Here is a 12,721-nt window from a genome sequence, read left to right as displayed (position 1 = left end):
AAAACAATTTTGCTTTTTATTTTTTTTTATTCTTGTTTAGACTTAAAAATTAACAGCACAACAATTAATATCTTCAGAGAGCTTCGCTTTAATTTAAATACAGCGTATGTATGTAGTAAGAAACTGTATCTTAGTTAATATGGGGAAAAATTAATAGATCGCCAAATCGATCGACATTTAAACTTTAAAAATAAACCGATTATACATATATTTAGTTCAGTATTGAAAACGATATATTTACACTAACTTGCTTAAAACGAAAAAGCTATAAGTTCATACTGTGTAAAATACATCAAAAATTAAATCCGATTACTTCTGTCTTTGTTTTATAACTTTTTTCCATAAAATCCTAAGAGTCTGATTCTCGTCGACACCGGACTTTGAACATGCTCCAGAATCTCCATCTGAATACAAATTGTTTGTGGTTTCAGGCGAATATTATAAAATTGTTTGCAATTTTGCGATGTCGGATAAATAAGAGAGAGGAAATATGTCTATAAGTAATCGTATAAATTTTCACTCGGCCATTATTTATTTAGGCTTATTTATATGCAGATATTTATAGGTTTTGGCCAAACTAGTTTAACTGCAAGGACGCAAGGGGTTGACAAAAGTATAATAAAAGAGGCTTATATGCATGTAATATTTTATGGTGTCATAAGGTGTGGTATTCGTGTGTGTCAGCTCGATGATAGGCAGCCTTTTCAGCTTAAGTGCCCTTACGGTTTTTAAATTAATTGATAAACTCGATAATTGTAATTTATGTTTATAACTAGAGTTCCGAATCACATATCGTAAACGAGGGAAAACTAAGGAGTAATAACCTAATTTGTACAGATTTCACACTTTCCATTTTACATGAGACCAATTAAATAAATAACAAAGGAAAATAAAATAACTATAACTTATATGTAAACATTTCGATGCTCGCCTCTAACCTAAAAGAAATAATGAAAATATTTAGAAGAAATCAAAACATTATGGCAGTATATAAATTATAGCAAATGAATGGTTGCTTTTTTTGAATTTAATACGTATTTATGTACAATAGGCGATAAGGAAATGAGGAAATCAATTGCAATTTAATTTGTACTTACATGGTTAGTCGCGTGTTAGAATCTAAGAAATCAGATTATGAGGAAAAATACACAAATTAAAAGTGAACAATACAAACGAACTGCTGTGCCTTAAGAAGCGTTTGTTAATCTGTTAATCAATTCAACGACTGGACTAACTGACTCTGGACTTAGTTTATCATGTCTGGGTGGTCTCCGTCTGTGCTTCGTTTACAACATTGTTTTACCAAGGAAAAGTAGACAAAAACAAACGAAAACATTATAAATAGTAAGTAAATAAAGCACATAATTAGCTGGCTCGATCTCTTGACTTCCCAACCAGAAACGATTACATGAAATTATTAGTAACCAGGCTGAGTTCATTGGCAAACTGATGATTGGCCTCGCCCAATTGGACAGACTTTCGTTTGGGCATTGCCAATTGTTAGAATTTAAGGTTTTTTCGGGATGAATGCAGTTGATTGTTGGAGTAGTTGTTATTGTTGTTTTTGTTGGAGCAACCAAAGTTAAATAGATAATTAGTCCGCATGAGTTTGTTAGATGATTGATTGGTCGAAGGAAAGACAGAAAGAAAGAAAGATGCCGCAGAAATGAATAAATAAATTAATATCATCGCTGAGAGAGTGTTACATTTTCGGTTATATAGGTATATTTGGTAAGCATGCATTTAGTAGTAGTTAACAGTCAAATAAATATTACATAGGTGTTACAATCGTAGACTAGAAATCGCTTGCCGCCGCATCAACTTAAACATTTAATCAACAATATTGAAAGTAGGTGCACATAATAGATCCTTTGCCTCTCGCACCTCAAAATAAACATTTAAATTATACAAAAACAAAACATCGTTAAACAAAAATCACATTTTCATGGTTGTTAATCTTATGGCCAATTTAAGTAACAATCTGTCTACTTTGTCAAAGTGTCTAAGTAACTTTTTTGGTTTAGTTGAGGTTTTTCGTTTCGTGTGTTAGTGGCCAGCTTGCTACGCCTAGGATAAGTCTTTGGTGGTTGGGGTGCTCGCTCATTCGGTTATTCAATATTTCGGTAGCTAGCAAGTAGATGGTGGTTATCGCCGGTGTACTTGATACTTACGCGACTCAGGGAGTTCCGCCGCCCCACGCCCGGCCCCGCTCCGGGTCCCGCATCCTGGCTAGGACCATTCCCGGTATCGTTGTCTATGCAGATATCCGAGTCCGAGTCCACGCGCCTGAACTCGCTTCCATCCTAAAACGAATTGCACTCGATCACTTTTCTTTCAACTGGTCAGTGGACTGGCCAACTCACCTGGGTGAGCTGCTGCGTGGTGGTGAGCAGCCGGGCAATGGGATTGCAGCAAACGGGCAAGGTCTCTAGAAGAGTGGGTCTGGAGTGCGTCAGCAAGGGCTTCATGTATCTTAGAAACAAAATAATTTGTAAGAGAACTGAGCACTCTGGGCCATATCTTTTATCTCACTTGGTATCAAAGTTCCCCCAGATCCTGGCCAGAATGGCCTTCTCATGGCTGTTGCGACGTCGTCCGCCGCTTGTGCCGCCCAAGCTGCCATTCGACCCATCCACCGGCGTGTCCAAATTGGACTCCGTGCCGCCGGACAAACGCAACTTGCCGCGTCCTCCGCCGCCGTTCTCCACATCCTGTAAATAACCATCGGACTAACACAGGGTTCAATTAAGTTATATAGCTCTACGTTCAATGGGAGTAAAAAAAAAAACTAAAAACAACATAGTAAAAAAAATCAAGTATGCTTATAAAAAACCTGTCAACTTTATGTATAATAAATATGGTAAAGGCAAGGTAAAATTATAAAATAAATTCCAACAAAACGGACATGTATTGTATGATCATTGCCAAAACCTACCGTCTGCGGATGTGAATTGTCCATTGAATTGTAAACCTTTTTAGCAGATGGTTTAATGTTGTGAAGTGCGTAGAAATGTATAAATAACAAAAATCATGAGTTACAAATTATTCCTTTAAAAGAATGTAAGAAAGAACTTGGTACTTGCAATCATGGTTTCAAGAACTTCAATCTTTATTAATTCTACTTAGACTCAATAAGCCTCTAATAGCCAAAAGCCTTATAGAAAGCAGTCTAAAAGCACGTAAGTGATATACGTGACATACTCACACTGTGCACTTGGTAATTATTTAATTGTTCAGTCTCATCGTCAACGCCAACACTGCAATTGAGGTAGATTTTTTGATAGTAAACGCGGAAGCTTTTAAGTATATGCCATGTACTCACGGTATTTTCAACCAATTTAGCAGAAAATTGGCTGCCCCACCCTGGATTACGACCGTAAAGATGACAATCAGCGATGTGGCGGTCAGCATAGTCTGTCGCGCATCCGACACGGTATTTCGGATGGCCAAGGCAAAGGACATGGCTCCACGAAGTCCTGTAAGAAATATGCACTCTCAACAAAATATCCTCTAAGAGGTACACCATAACACTTGCCTGCAAAGAAGAGCATGTGCTGAAAGTTTGAGGAGATTTTGGGTTTTCTCTTGATGTTCAGCAGCCAGGATAAGGGATACACATTCACGGCACGACCTATGGCGGCGCAGATCTGTAAAAAAAGTATTCCTTGTTTAAAGGGAAACCTTTTGAATTTGATGTCCATTAATTAAACTTACGAAAGCTGTTATGATGAATCCCGCGTCGAAATGATGTTTGGGGAAGGTAAACATGGAAACGCCAATATAGGAAAATATAAAATTCTCGGCCAAAAAGTTCAGCAGCTCGAAGATCTGTTTGGTCCTTTGGCGCGAGTCCTCCGACAGATTGTTGTAGGTGTAGTGGGCCTGGCAGATGCCGCAGAAAAGCACGGCCACCACGCCAGTAAGTTCTGTGGCCTCCGCCAGCAGGAAGGTGCTGTAGCTCATCAGCACGAACAGCGCCGACTCTAGTAGGGGAAAATCACGAACCCGCGTAAATTTGGTCATGTGTGGCAGGAGTTAAGGAAGTTAAACACCTAGTTTGGCACTCAAACAAAAGAGTAAATGAGTTTTGAAAAGGATATCAATGCTGTCAAGCAGCCCATGGCGGCGCCAATCATCAGGGACAGCAGAAAGATGGAAAAGAAGTCGCTTAACGAGCGCAGGAAAGCTGAGGTTTCGAATTCCCCCGTGTTCGAGTAATGTTCTCCATAGTTTTGAATGGCTCTGCAAAAAAATCGGCACTTGTTAATACCAATGAATGGAAATAGATGAATGTAAAAGACACACACCCGCTTAGGACAATGGCCACGGCATCGTTGAGCACAGATTCGCCCAAGACTAGCGCATATAGGTTTACGTCGACTCGCAGATCGTTGAATATGGCTAGAATGGTGAGCGGATCTGTGGGCGATATCAGGGCTCCAAAGTATAGAGTGTCCAGGAATGTGAAACTGCTGCTCAAGTACTTTGGCATCAGTTTCACACAACCGTACATGAAGCCGCCGATCAGGAAGGCCGACAAGGTGGTGCCCACAATGGCAAACGTCAGGATGGCACCCAGGTTGCGAAAGAAGTATTTCTGGGAAGGCAAAACTCAGTAAATGTTTTAAAAGATAGTAAGCAACCGACCTTCTTTAAACTGTAACCCGCGTAAAAGATGATTGGGGGTAGTATAATGTTGAAGAACACCTCCGGATCAAAGGTGGCCTTAAGATCGATTTCGTTCTCATCTACATCGTGGACCTGCCCCCGAAACACGTAGGCGTATGTCTTGATTCCCTCCGGCAGTTTGGTTCCATTTGTTTGGTTAACCGGGTACTAAAGTAAAGACAACAATTCCATTAGCCTCGACGTTGTTCTGTTTCTTAATGACTCACCTTAAACCAGAGCGTATCGGGCGGCAACTTATCGGTGTACGTCGGAACACCTTGGGGCTCCACCTGCATGTGGACAAGGGTGGCGGAGGTGCCCGCATACCGTATAATGGCTCCAACAATCAAGCCTGTAAAGGATTTTTAATTAAAATTCCGTACAAAAATGAATAATTAAATACCTGAGATAAAGGTAAAAAAAGATAAAGTTCTCTTTAGAATATCACATATTCAAATGAAAAAAATTTGTTTATTATATTATTAATAATAATATTGGAACTTGGAATATTTCAGTTTCTTCATAGCAATGTTCACATTTTTAAATTCCACTCTGCCTGACCTATCGCAAAAGCGAGAGCGTGACTAATATGTAGAACCGCAGCGATAAGAAATATGCTTAGTCAAACCCTATCAAAGAAAAAACAAACAACTCAACAAGTGATTTAGAGGGTTTTTATTTTCCTTGATTTTTTCCGCCTGTTGTAATGAACAGATCTTGGGGCTTATCAATCGAGCTGCTCATAAGCTTTCATCTCTGTTGGGGAATGCTAATCATCATCCCAATTTACGCCCGAGCTGGGGGTTCATCAATGCCCAGGCTAACCTGTTTTATTGAATTGTTTCATTAGCTTCAATTAGTCAGGAAGAAATCTTGTTTGCTCTTTTATTGCTGCTCACATATGTATATATAAAAATGTTAGAATAACAAGTACTCAGCGGACTGGCGCGATCATGACGAGTGGTGAAAATGTAGTCTGCTAGGAAAACCCCAACGATAATGGCTGACTAAGCACGACGAGGTCTCGTGTACAATGTCTTTGGGCCATAAGCTCTGATGTCGTTGCGTGCAGGTGGGTTCTTCAATGTTATTTACTTTACATCTCTGTCTGCCCAGGGTGGCTTTCACTGCCCCTAAACGCTCGCACGAAATGTCACGGCTGGCGTACACAAAAGCGTAATTCCGAATAAGAAAGAGGTGACAATGAAAATGGCAGGTCTACAATAGGACAGGTGACCGATAAACGAGGAGCTTTGAGTTTGGGAAACAACAGAAAAAAAGGGTGCTGCGAACAAAAGATATCTTATATATGGGTAGTAGTGACTACCTACGCTATCCACCAGGCCATTAGAGATTAGTTAGACGGTTTATAGCACACATTTGATGCCTTCAACAACAATGAACGTAAAACATGTTATCTTAAAAGCAGCACTTTTGGCACAGTAATATAATCATTATTCCCTGTGCAGATGCATGATAAAAAGATAGAAAATAAAACATCTAAAAGTTTCAGTCGGTTCCTAAAATACGACAACAGACGTATAAGCAATCTAACATATTGTAAGCTTTACATACGTATACCCCATTCAAAATAAATATGTAAGCTTCATGGGCCATCAGAATAGATGGGGAATATGTGATGCCCGCTAGGATCCCCTGTATCCAACGTACCGTATATGACGGCCAGTCCGGTCTCGTGGAGCCAGGAGACGCGATGGTGCTTAAACAGCCATATGGTGAGGACCGTGAGCGCCAGCAGGAACACGAAGACGAGCAGATCCAGGCTCTGGATGCGGTGGTTCAGCGTGGCCTTCGCGTCCAGAGCGATGTCCGTGTCCGTGGCATGGCATCCGGAGGCGAGGACGCTCAGGGTCACTGCGGCCAGGAGGAGCACGCTGCTCCAGGATGTGCGCACCTGCCGGAGGACGGCAGCGTCCTTCATCCGGCTGGGCGATGGCATCTCTACTTCCGTGTCCACATCGCAGTGGGACATAATTTCTGGTGATTCAGCCTGCGCCCGCAACCGAAATCGATTTTCGCGTTACGACGTCGCTGTAATTGATTCGCGCACCCAGGAGCGGAGCACTGGGGTTGGGGGTGCTGGTGGTGCTCGGAGCAGGACGACCACGCTCAGGCGGCGTCGGGTGAGTGGCTGACCTCCTCTCGGGTAGTTATTGGATGCACGGCCGTTGTTTAAAATATATTGGTTAAAAAGGAGCTTTAACCATTTTTCTGCACTTCACCTCGGATAAAAAAAAACAGTCGGTTCATATGGAAACAAACCGTATGAAACTGTAGTGTTACCGTACGCGGGCAGTGATAAAATGCCACAGATGCTTTTTAACAGGAGCGGACTTGGAAATGAGGGGCTTTTAGCAGAGTAATGTTGACAATTACGTTATATTCAAAAATAGTTTAAGTCATAGAAGCAATATCGCAGCGTTGAATAATGTGCCCCACGACTCTGTTTTATCTTGAAAAGTAGTCAAGGGGTTCCAGGATATTTTACATTCAGCAATAAAATATGTTTTGCGGTGCACAACAATATTTGTAAAGCATTTTAAGAAAGCTCACTTATTTATGTTAGTGTTCTACCAAACTTCTTGAATTTTTCGTGCAGGAATTGCCGAATCCATTTGGATCCTCAATGCAAACTGATGACGACTATTTCATTTTTCTAACTTAAATTTTTGTTATTTTTTTAAACTTTATTATATATGTATATTAAGACACTTATGTGTAGGTATCTTTAATTTTTATTGTATGATACATAATAGGAATGATTAATAATGGTTTTAAAATAATCTTTAATAGGTCAAGGCTTATCATTTTCTTTAGTATTCGATATACTTAATTTATTTTATTTGGATACTTGACATTTGTATATTGTTGCGCTACAAGTTGTGAAAAAGTTCTAGTTCTATTACCTATCACATAGTTGGGGAAATCATAATGTTTCTGCGACCGATTCTTCGGAGGGCTATCGAGGTGCGCCGGCTGTGCCCACAACTGGGAGCCCTACGCCACCGGTCCGTGGAATGTGGTCGGGAGCAACTGGATTCCGGACACTGCTCGGGCACCATGGACGACGGTAACCAGCAAGGCAGTTCCCCCATTCTCGTCCAATAATCGCAATCCCAATCCTAAGCACAGTGGCCAAGAAAATCAGGGAGCACATCGGCGTGGAGGGAGGCTATCACGCCATCCCGAAGTGTCGGGAAGGGCTACTTAAGTTCCAGCCAGATCGCAGCGACTTGCCGGGTCGCTCCATGATAGACTCGCAAACGACCGCCAACATACTCCTGGAATCCGATGCCCTGATGCGGGAGCGCTTTGTTTACGGTCGCGGCTTGTTGCGCATGGGCCGGATAATGGAGGAACTAGATCTGCTTGCCGGTAAGGCATACAATCCCAAGAAATTTGTGAACATTTATGTGAAGGACCTATTTACTCCTTGCAGTGTGGATCTGCCATCGTCATGTCCATCTGCCCAAGCTGCCAAAAGGGGTTCCACTGCCGTACACTTTTGTCACCCTGCTGGTGGACCACGGCCACTTCTTGGTCGAGAAGTTCAAGGCAGATGTGGATGTCTCTCTCTCCGGTCACGTTTCATGGTCGGGCAATAGCTCCCTGGAGATCATGGCATATGTGAGGCAAAGCGGAAAGCTTCTGGCAAAGGCCATCTTTATGATAGCCGCTCGAGATGCTACCAACTCTGGTCCGGCTCCAGTGAATCCCTTGACCCCGGCCAATGAGCTGGAGGAATGCTTATACCAGGAGGCTCTGGAGCGGCAAAAGCGGCGTGAGGGTAATTTGCCCCACTTGGAGTCCAATCGAAAGCCTTCGAAGGAGGAGGAGCAGATCATGTATGAGGTGTTCACCCGGACCAAGGGCATCGAGGGTCCCACACCCACGGATATGACTGCCCTGCCTCCGAATTGCCGCTGGATGTCCAAGTGGCACCGCAGAACCTTGCTGCATCCGTTTCCGGAGCATCGCAACGAAGCAAATACCATTTTCGGGGGCTTCATCATCCGCAAAGGCATCGAGATAGCGTTCATTACGGCCAGTCTCTTCTCCAACGGCTATCCCGTAATCGAGTTCATATCGGACGTTACCTTCCCCCATCCGATTCCCGTGCACAGCTACATGAAGCTAAAAGCCTATGTGGTCTACACCCAGGACAATTACGTTCAGTTGATGACCGTGGTGGACGCGATCGATGGCAAATCCTTCACGCAGTTCCACAGCAACACTCTGCACCTGACCTATTCGTGCAGACAAGAGGTTCCCGAGGTCCTGCCAAGAAGCTATTCCGAGGCACTGTGGTATTTATCAGGTCGTCGATACCTGCAACGCTTCCGCGAGTTTGTAGATCGAGACATGGAGGGCAGTGAATCAGGTCCTCCAGAAAACATCAGTGGAGAGGGAGACGCCATTTAGGAACAGGGATTATGAAATAGTATCATCAATAAAGGAACTGCTTTCCCAAATACATGGTTTTTATGTACCTATAGTTATTGTACCTCAAGATATATAAAGTAAAGCTTACTTACTATTACTGATAATTACAGCTTGACAATATAGAAACATTTATTCGACCATTAAGGAAAATATATTAAGCATAAACCTCAAAAACCACTAACTGTACAAGGATTGAACATACACACAAAATTATGTACGACTGGAATTCTTATGAACAAAAAACATTGACTATTGCCTGATCCGTTATCCCGTGGAGTTAACTCTTTGGTTGGGCAGCTGCGCCCGCAGATGCGCCTGCTATGCTCCCTCAACTCTTGGAGCGGGCCGCCTCGCGCTTGCCCTGGATCCACTGCTCGATCTCCAGCTTCAGAGCCTCGTTGGACTTAACCTTGTCCATGGTGAGCGGTTCGCGATTGAAGGGATCGGTCTGATCGCTTAGCAGATGTCGGGCGATGGTGGAACGATCCACGGTAACCTTGGAGCTGGGCAGCACGACAGGATCCGTCATCAGCGTGGAAATAATCGGATCCAGGTACTCCTCCGGCGCATCGGCCAGCAGTTCCTGTTCCTCCTTATACTGAGTTCCCATACGCGCCACCTTCACGGCGAACTCGGACAAGTCGCCAATCAGTTGGCCTCCTCCGATCCGGACTAGGATGTTCTCGGCGTAGCCGAAAAGCTGTTCACTGTAGGAGCGACCATCTTGCGACACCGCCAAACAGAAGGTGTCGTCAGCACTCAAATTTATGTAGATGTGAGAGATCTCCAGCACAGTCTGAGCCGGATCGAACTCGTATTCCTTCTTGTCCTTAACCTTGAAGCGCTCCTTTTTCGGGCCAACTAAATTTAGCAAGAAGTAGTTCAGCATGGATGCCATACGATCTACCATACTGTTATGGCAAAAAATGCTCTTGATCTCCGTGGTCAGGAGCTTCAGGATGTTAATAGTGTCCCTTCCGAGAATGTTGTCGAAGCGCGCCAGCATTCCCAAGTGTTGGAGGTTGGACACCTGCTGCTGGCGTTCATTGTGCGACAGCGCATTCCACTCACCATTGTCCTGGGCTTGCTGCAGCTGTTTGATCTGCTCCAGATTGGACAAGGACTCGTCCAGTAGAAAGATGGCATCATTGATAAGCAAATTGATGAAACGCAGAAAGATGGGCGGCTCGATGGCCTCCATATTTTGCTCCGCTTCGGTAGCCAGGTCCCGGAAGCACTGCACGTGCTCCGGCTTAGTCCACAGAAACTCCATTATAGCATACATGGGCCGGCGGTAGTTAAATTTCTGCTCGAACTGCACGGACTGTCCAGTCATCTCGATGCTTACAAACACGTTTAGCAGACTGCGAACCACTTTCAACCGATCCGAATGGTTGTCGAACACATGTGTGACGAAAGTCTGGCGATTGCTTCCGAGAATCTGTGTGGGTAGTAGAAATTCCAGGGCCTCGGCTAGTTTGGCACGAAGATGAGGATTCTTTACTAGCCCCGAGCTGCCCATGAATAGCAGTATCATCTTGAAGAACGCATCATGGGCGGAAAAGTAAATATGGATGTATTGATCGCCGTTGAGTCGCCGGCAGAAATTCAAGTACGCCGAAATGTTGTCGATAATGCCCTCTGGCACGGATTGCATATAAGGCGCCACAAAGGGTGGCGTGTCCGAGAGCAGCTCCAGGTTGCGATGCAGCTGTGGGGAAAAGTCCCGCTTGTCCAGACACTGCTCATAAGTCTCACGTGGCAGCATGGCCACCTCCGTCAGCCAGATCGCCGAAGCCTCGAAGAACTTCAGCAAAGCCGTGTCATTTGTGGGCTCAGAAAGCGTGTTCTTGATGCACAGCACCTGCTGCATCTGTTCCAGCATCATGCGAAACAGGTTCTTCGTCAGCTCGTTGTTGGGATCGCTGTTTAAAACCTCCCCGTAGGCTGTCTGGGTGTTTTGCAGTTCGCGCATAACGCGAGTGAGACGTTCAATGCAGGGACGATTGGCAAGTTCAAAGCACTTGTGCGTCATGTAGAAGATCTCCGTTACGAAATTGTACTTCTCAGCAGTCAAACGCTCTTCACCTTCTTCAGTGGGAAGCAGACAGGTCTCGTCGTGGGCCTTTAGCAGGCTAACGCCCTTCGCTTGGCGATCCTTGTCCGGCACAGCACAATAAGTAGGGTCAACCAGAAGAACCTGCAGCGAGGAGTTTAACAGGTGTTAATAGGTTACGACTTGGTTTAATAATTAAGTTATAAATACCTTTAACGAGGGCAAGCAAAGGGGAGCACAAAGTCGAGTGAGAACAGCAGACAGGCTGGTCATGAAGGCATCGCTGGCCGTGCTGTGGACCGTTTGCTCCAAGTTGAGATTGATGCTGCTCCACAAGTGACCGCGCGACACATTTGCATCCAGGCAATTGGCCAGCCATTGAAGTGTCTTTTTCTTGGTTTCAGGTGAGAGGACGAGCAACTGCTTGACGAGCAGGAAAATCGACTGCTGGTGATGGGATAAAACCCCCCACAGGGCAGCGTCCGTTTGGTTTAGTGATAGCTCTTGGAAAAACTCGTACTTGGCCGTTTGGGTCTTGGGCAAGATTGAGATGCACAGCAGACTGCCCAGCAAAGTGTCCATGTATTCGCCACCTGTAATAAATCAAACAAAAAATGTAGTTCACATAGAAAATTGGATAAAAATAAACGTGATCCAATTATTTAAAAACCAGAAGCCTCACCCTTGGCTTTTGGATTGGGAGTGGTGAAGTCAATGAGGAGCTCCCCCAGGACAGCCGCTCGCTTATCGCGCACGAAGAATCCCAGGATCCAGAAGACGTTCTTCTTGACCGTTATCAGGTTCTCCTTCGCAATGAGCTTCTGCAGATCAGTGAGCATCGGGTAGAAGATGGCCTTGAGGGCGCCCAGGGCCTCGATCGGTTCGTCCTCCTCCACCACTTTGCAGGCGACGCGGACCAGGAACTCCTGGGTGCTGGTGTCGTGCTCGTCGGCCTCCTCGAACATCTCCAGCCACTGGGCAGAGAAGGATTGCGGGGCGAAGAGATCAGGCTGGCGCATGCAGGTGCTGGCATTGTTCAGGATCAGTGCCAGGACCTTGGAGCAGTCGGTTTTCCGCTCGGCCTGGATCCGTTCGCATCGGGCAAAGGCTCCGCGCAAATAGCACATGGCCCGTGGTTCCAAGGCCTCCGCACTGGCGTTGCCCACTGCATACTGGCCGGTCTCGCCCAGCATCAGGCGCTCGAAGAGGGCGTGTGCCACCAGGTCCTCGCCCAACGTTTCCTCGCTGGTGTCCACTACCACGTCCGCCAGGCATAGGCCAGCTGCGGAGGACGCCTTGTTCAGCGTGAACAGGAGCACCTCCTCGACCAGCTTGTGGGACACGCCTTCGGCATTGGTGCCCTCCTGGAGCAGAGCGGCGAACGGGTTATCCTCGACGCTCGTCATCGGGAAAATATTGGATTTACTGTCAGATGTTTTCCCTTGAAAATCTGACTGGTCACAGTGTGCCCGTTGGGGGTCAGCACACAAAAGCACTAAAAATGCCTTAAGGCAAAATGACGGTATTGCCTTG

General features: G+C 45.1%; 3 protein-coding genes and 1 long non-coding RNA gene across 16 annotated transcripts; 1 reads left to right on the top strand and 3 right to left on the bottom strand.

The window, feature by feature from the left end:
- Positions 1 to 7: 7 nt before the first annotated feature.
- LOC108033937 (sodium/hydrogen exchanger 6) lies at positions 8 to 6,971 on the bottom strand. Of its 13 annotated transcripts, none has more exons than XR_007763509.1 (15): positions 6,340 to 6,971; positions 4,896 to 5,020; positions 4,648 to 4,836; positions 4,308 to 4,597; positions 4,096 to 4,242; positions 3,715 to 4,018; positions 3,536 to 3,647; positions 3,323 to 3,476; positions 3,206 to 3,257; positions 2,936 to 2,971; positions 2,533 to 2,729; positions 2,364 to 2,472; positions 2,172 to 2,303; positions 1,098 to 1,476; positions 8 to 938 (listed from the first exon to the last, which is right to left on the bottom strand). XR_007763509.1 is itself a non-coding variant. In XM_050885366.1 (15 exons), exons 1-14 carry the CDS (start codon positions 6,659 to 6,661, stop codon positions 1,102 to 1,104), a joined length of 2,187 nt encoding a protein of 728 aa, XP_050741323.1. In that variant the 5' UTR covers positions 6,662 to 6,971; the 3' UTR covers positions 8 to 938; positions 1,098 to 1,101. The 13 variants fall into 13 exon arrangements, 9 of the variants coding, with proteins under 9 accessions (XP_050741323.1, XP_050741324.1, XP_050741321.1 ...); XR_007763510.1 differs by having other exon boundaries at positions 8 to 404; XR_007763512.1 differs by having other exon boundaries at positions 1,098 to 1,275.
- On the bottom strand, positions 5,329 to 5,703 carry LOC122818826 (uncharacterized). Its single transcript, XR_006368307.2, has 2 exons — positions 5,568 to 5,703; positions 5,329 to 5,493 (listed from the first exon to the last, which is right to left on the bottom strand). It is a non-coding gene; the product is annotated as an uncharacterized LOC122818826 (long non-coding RNA).
- On the top strand, positions 5,609 to 9,161 carry LOC108033445 (acyl-coenzyme A thioesterase 9, mitochondrial). Its single transcript, XM_044094180.2, has 4 exons — positions 5,609 to 5,740; positions 7,607 to 7,759; positions 7,822 to 8,064; positions 8,129 to 9,161. Exons 1-4 carry the CDS (start codon positions 5,725 to 5,727, stop codon positions 9,109 to 9,111), a joined length of 1,395 nt encoding a protein of 464 aa, XP_043950115.1. The 5' UTR covers positions 5,609 to 5,724; the 3' UTR covers positions 9,112 to 9,161.
- Positions 9,162 to 9,236: 75 nt separating this feature from the next.
- On the bottom strand, positions 9,237 to 12,662 carry LOC108034088 (ubiquitin conjugation factor E4 A). Its single transcript, XM_017108855.3, has 3 exons — positions 11,871 to 12,662; positions 11,399 to 11,781; positions 9,237 to 11,332 (listed from the first exon to the last, which is right to left on the bottom strand). Exons 1-3 carry the CDS (start codon positions 12,592 to 12,594, stop codon positions 9,461 to 9,463), a joined length of 2,979 nt encoding a protein of 992 aa, XP_016964344.1. The 5' UTR covers positions 12,595 to 12,662; the 3' UTR covers positions 9,237 to 9,460.
- Positions 12,663 to 12,721: the final 59 nt, after the last annotated feature.

This window comes from Drosophila biarmipes, chromosome 2L, assembly GCF_025231255.1.
Source record: "Drosophila biarmipes strain raj3 chromosome 2L, RU_DBia_V1.1, whole genome shotgun sequence".
Taxonomy (NCBI): Eukaryota; Metazoa; Arthropoda; class Insecta; order Diptera; family Drosophilidae; genus Drosophila; species Drosophila biarmipes.
This window is presented reverse-complemented; position numbering and strand designations above follow the sequence as displayed.

What these genes read in the sequence shown, in the direction of transcription:
- LOC108033445 (XM_044094180.2), top strand. An exon ending in CTCGGGCACCATGGACGACG is followed by an intron (nt 7,760 to 7,821) that starts GTAACCAGCAAG and finishes TCCTAAGCACAG; the next exon opens with TGGCCAAGAAAATCAGGGAG. An exon ending in GGAACTAGATCTGCTTGCCG is followed by an intron (nt 8,065 to 8,128) that starts GTAAGGCATACA and finishes TACTCCTTGCAG; the next exon opens with TGTGGATCTGCCATCGTCAT.
- LOC108034088 (XM_017108855.3), bottom strand. Translation starts at nt 12,594, where the DNA reads ATGACGAGCGTCGAGGATAACCCGTTCGCCGCTCTGCTCCAGGAGGGC. An exon ending in TCCCAATCCAAAAGCCAAGG is followed by an intron (nt 11,782 to 11,870) that starts GTGAGGCTTCTG and finishes GATTTATTACAG; the next exon opens with GTGGCGAATACATGGACACT. An exon ending in TTTGCTTGCCCTCGTTAAAG is followed by an intron (nt 11,333 to 11,398) that starts GTATTTATAACT and finishes TCCTCGCTGCAG; the next exon opens with GTTCTTCTGGTTGACCCTAC.
- LOC108033937 (XM_050885361.1), bottom strand. Translation starts at nt 6,661, where the DNA reads ATGTCCCACTGCGATGTGGACACGGAAGTAGAGATGCCATCGCCCAGC. An exon ending in GATTCATCATAACAGCTTTC is followed by an intron (nt 3,648 to 3,714) that starts GTAAGTTTAATT and finishes CTTTTTTTACAG; the next exon opens with ATCTGCGCCGCCATAGGTCG. An exon ending in GCACATGCTCTTCTTTGCAG is followed by an intron (nt 3,477 to 3,535) that starts GCAAGTGTTATG and finishes TATTTCTTACAG; the next exon opens with GACTTCGTGGAGCCATGTCC.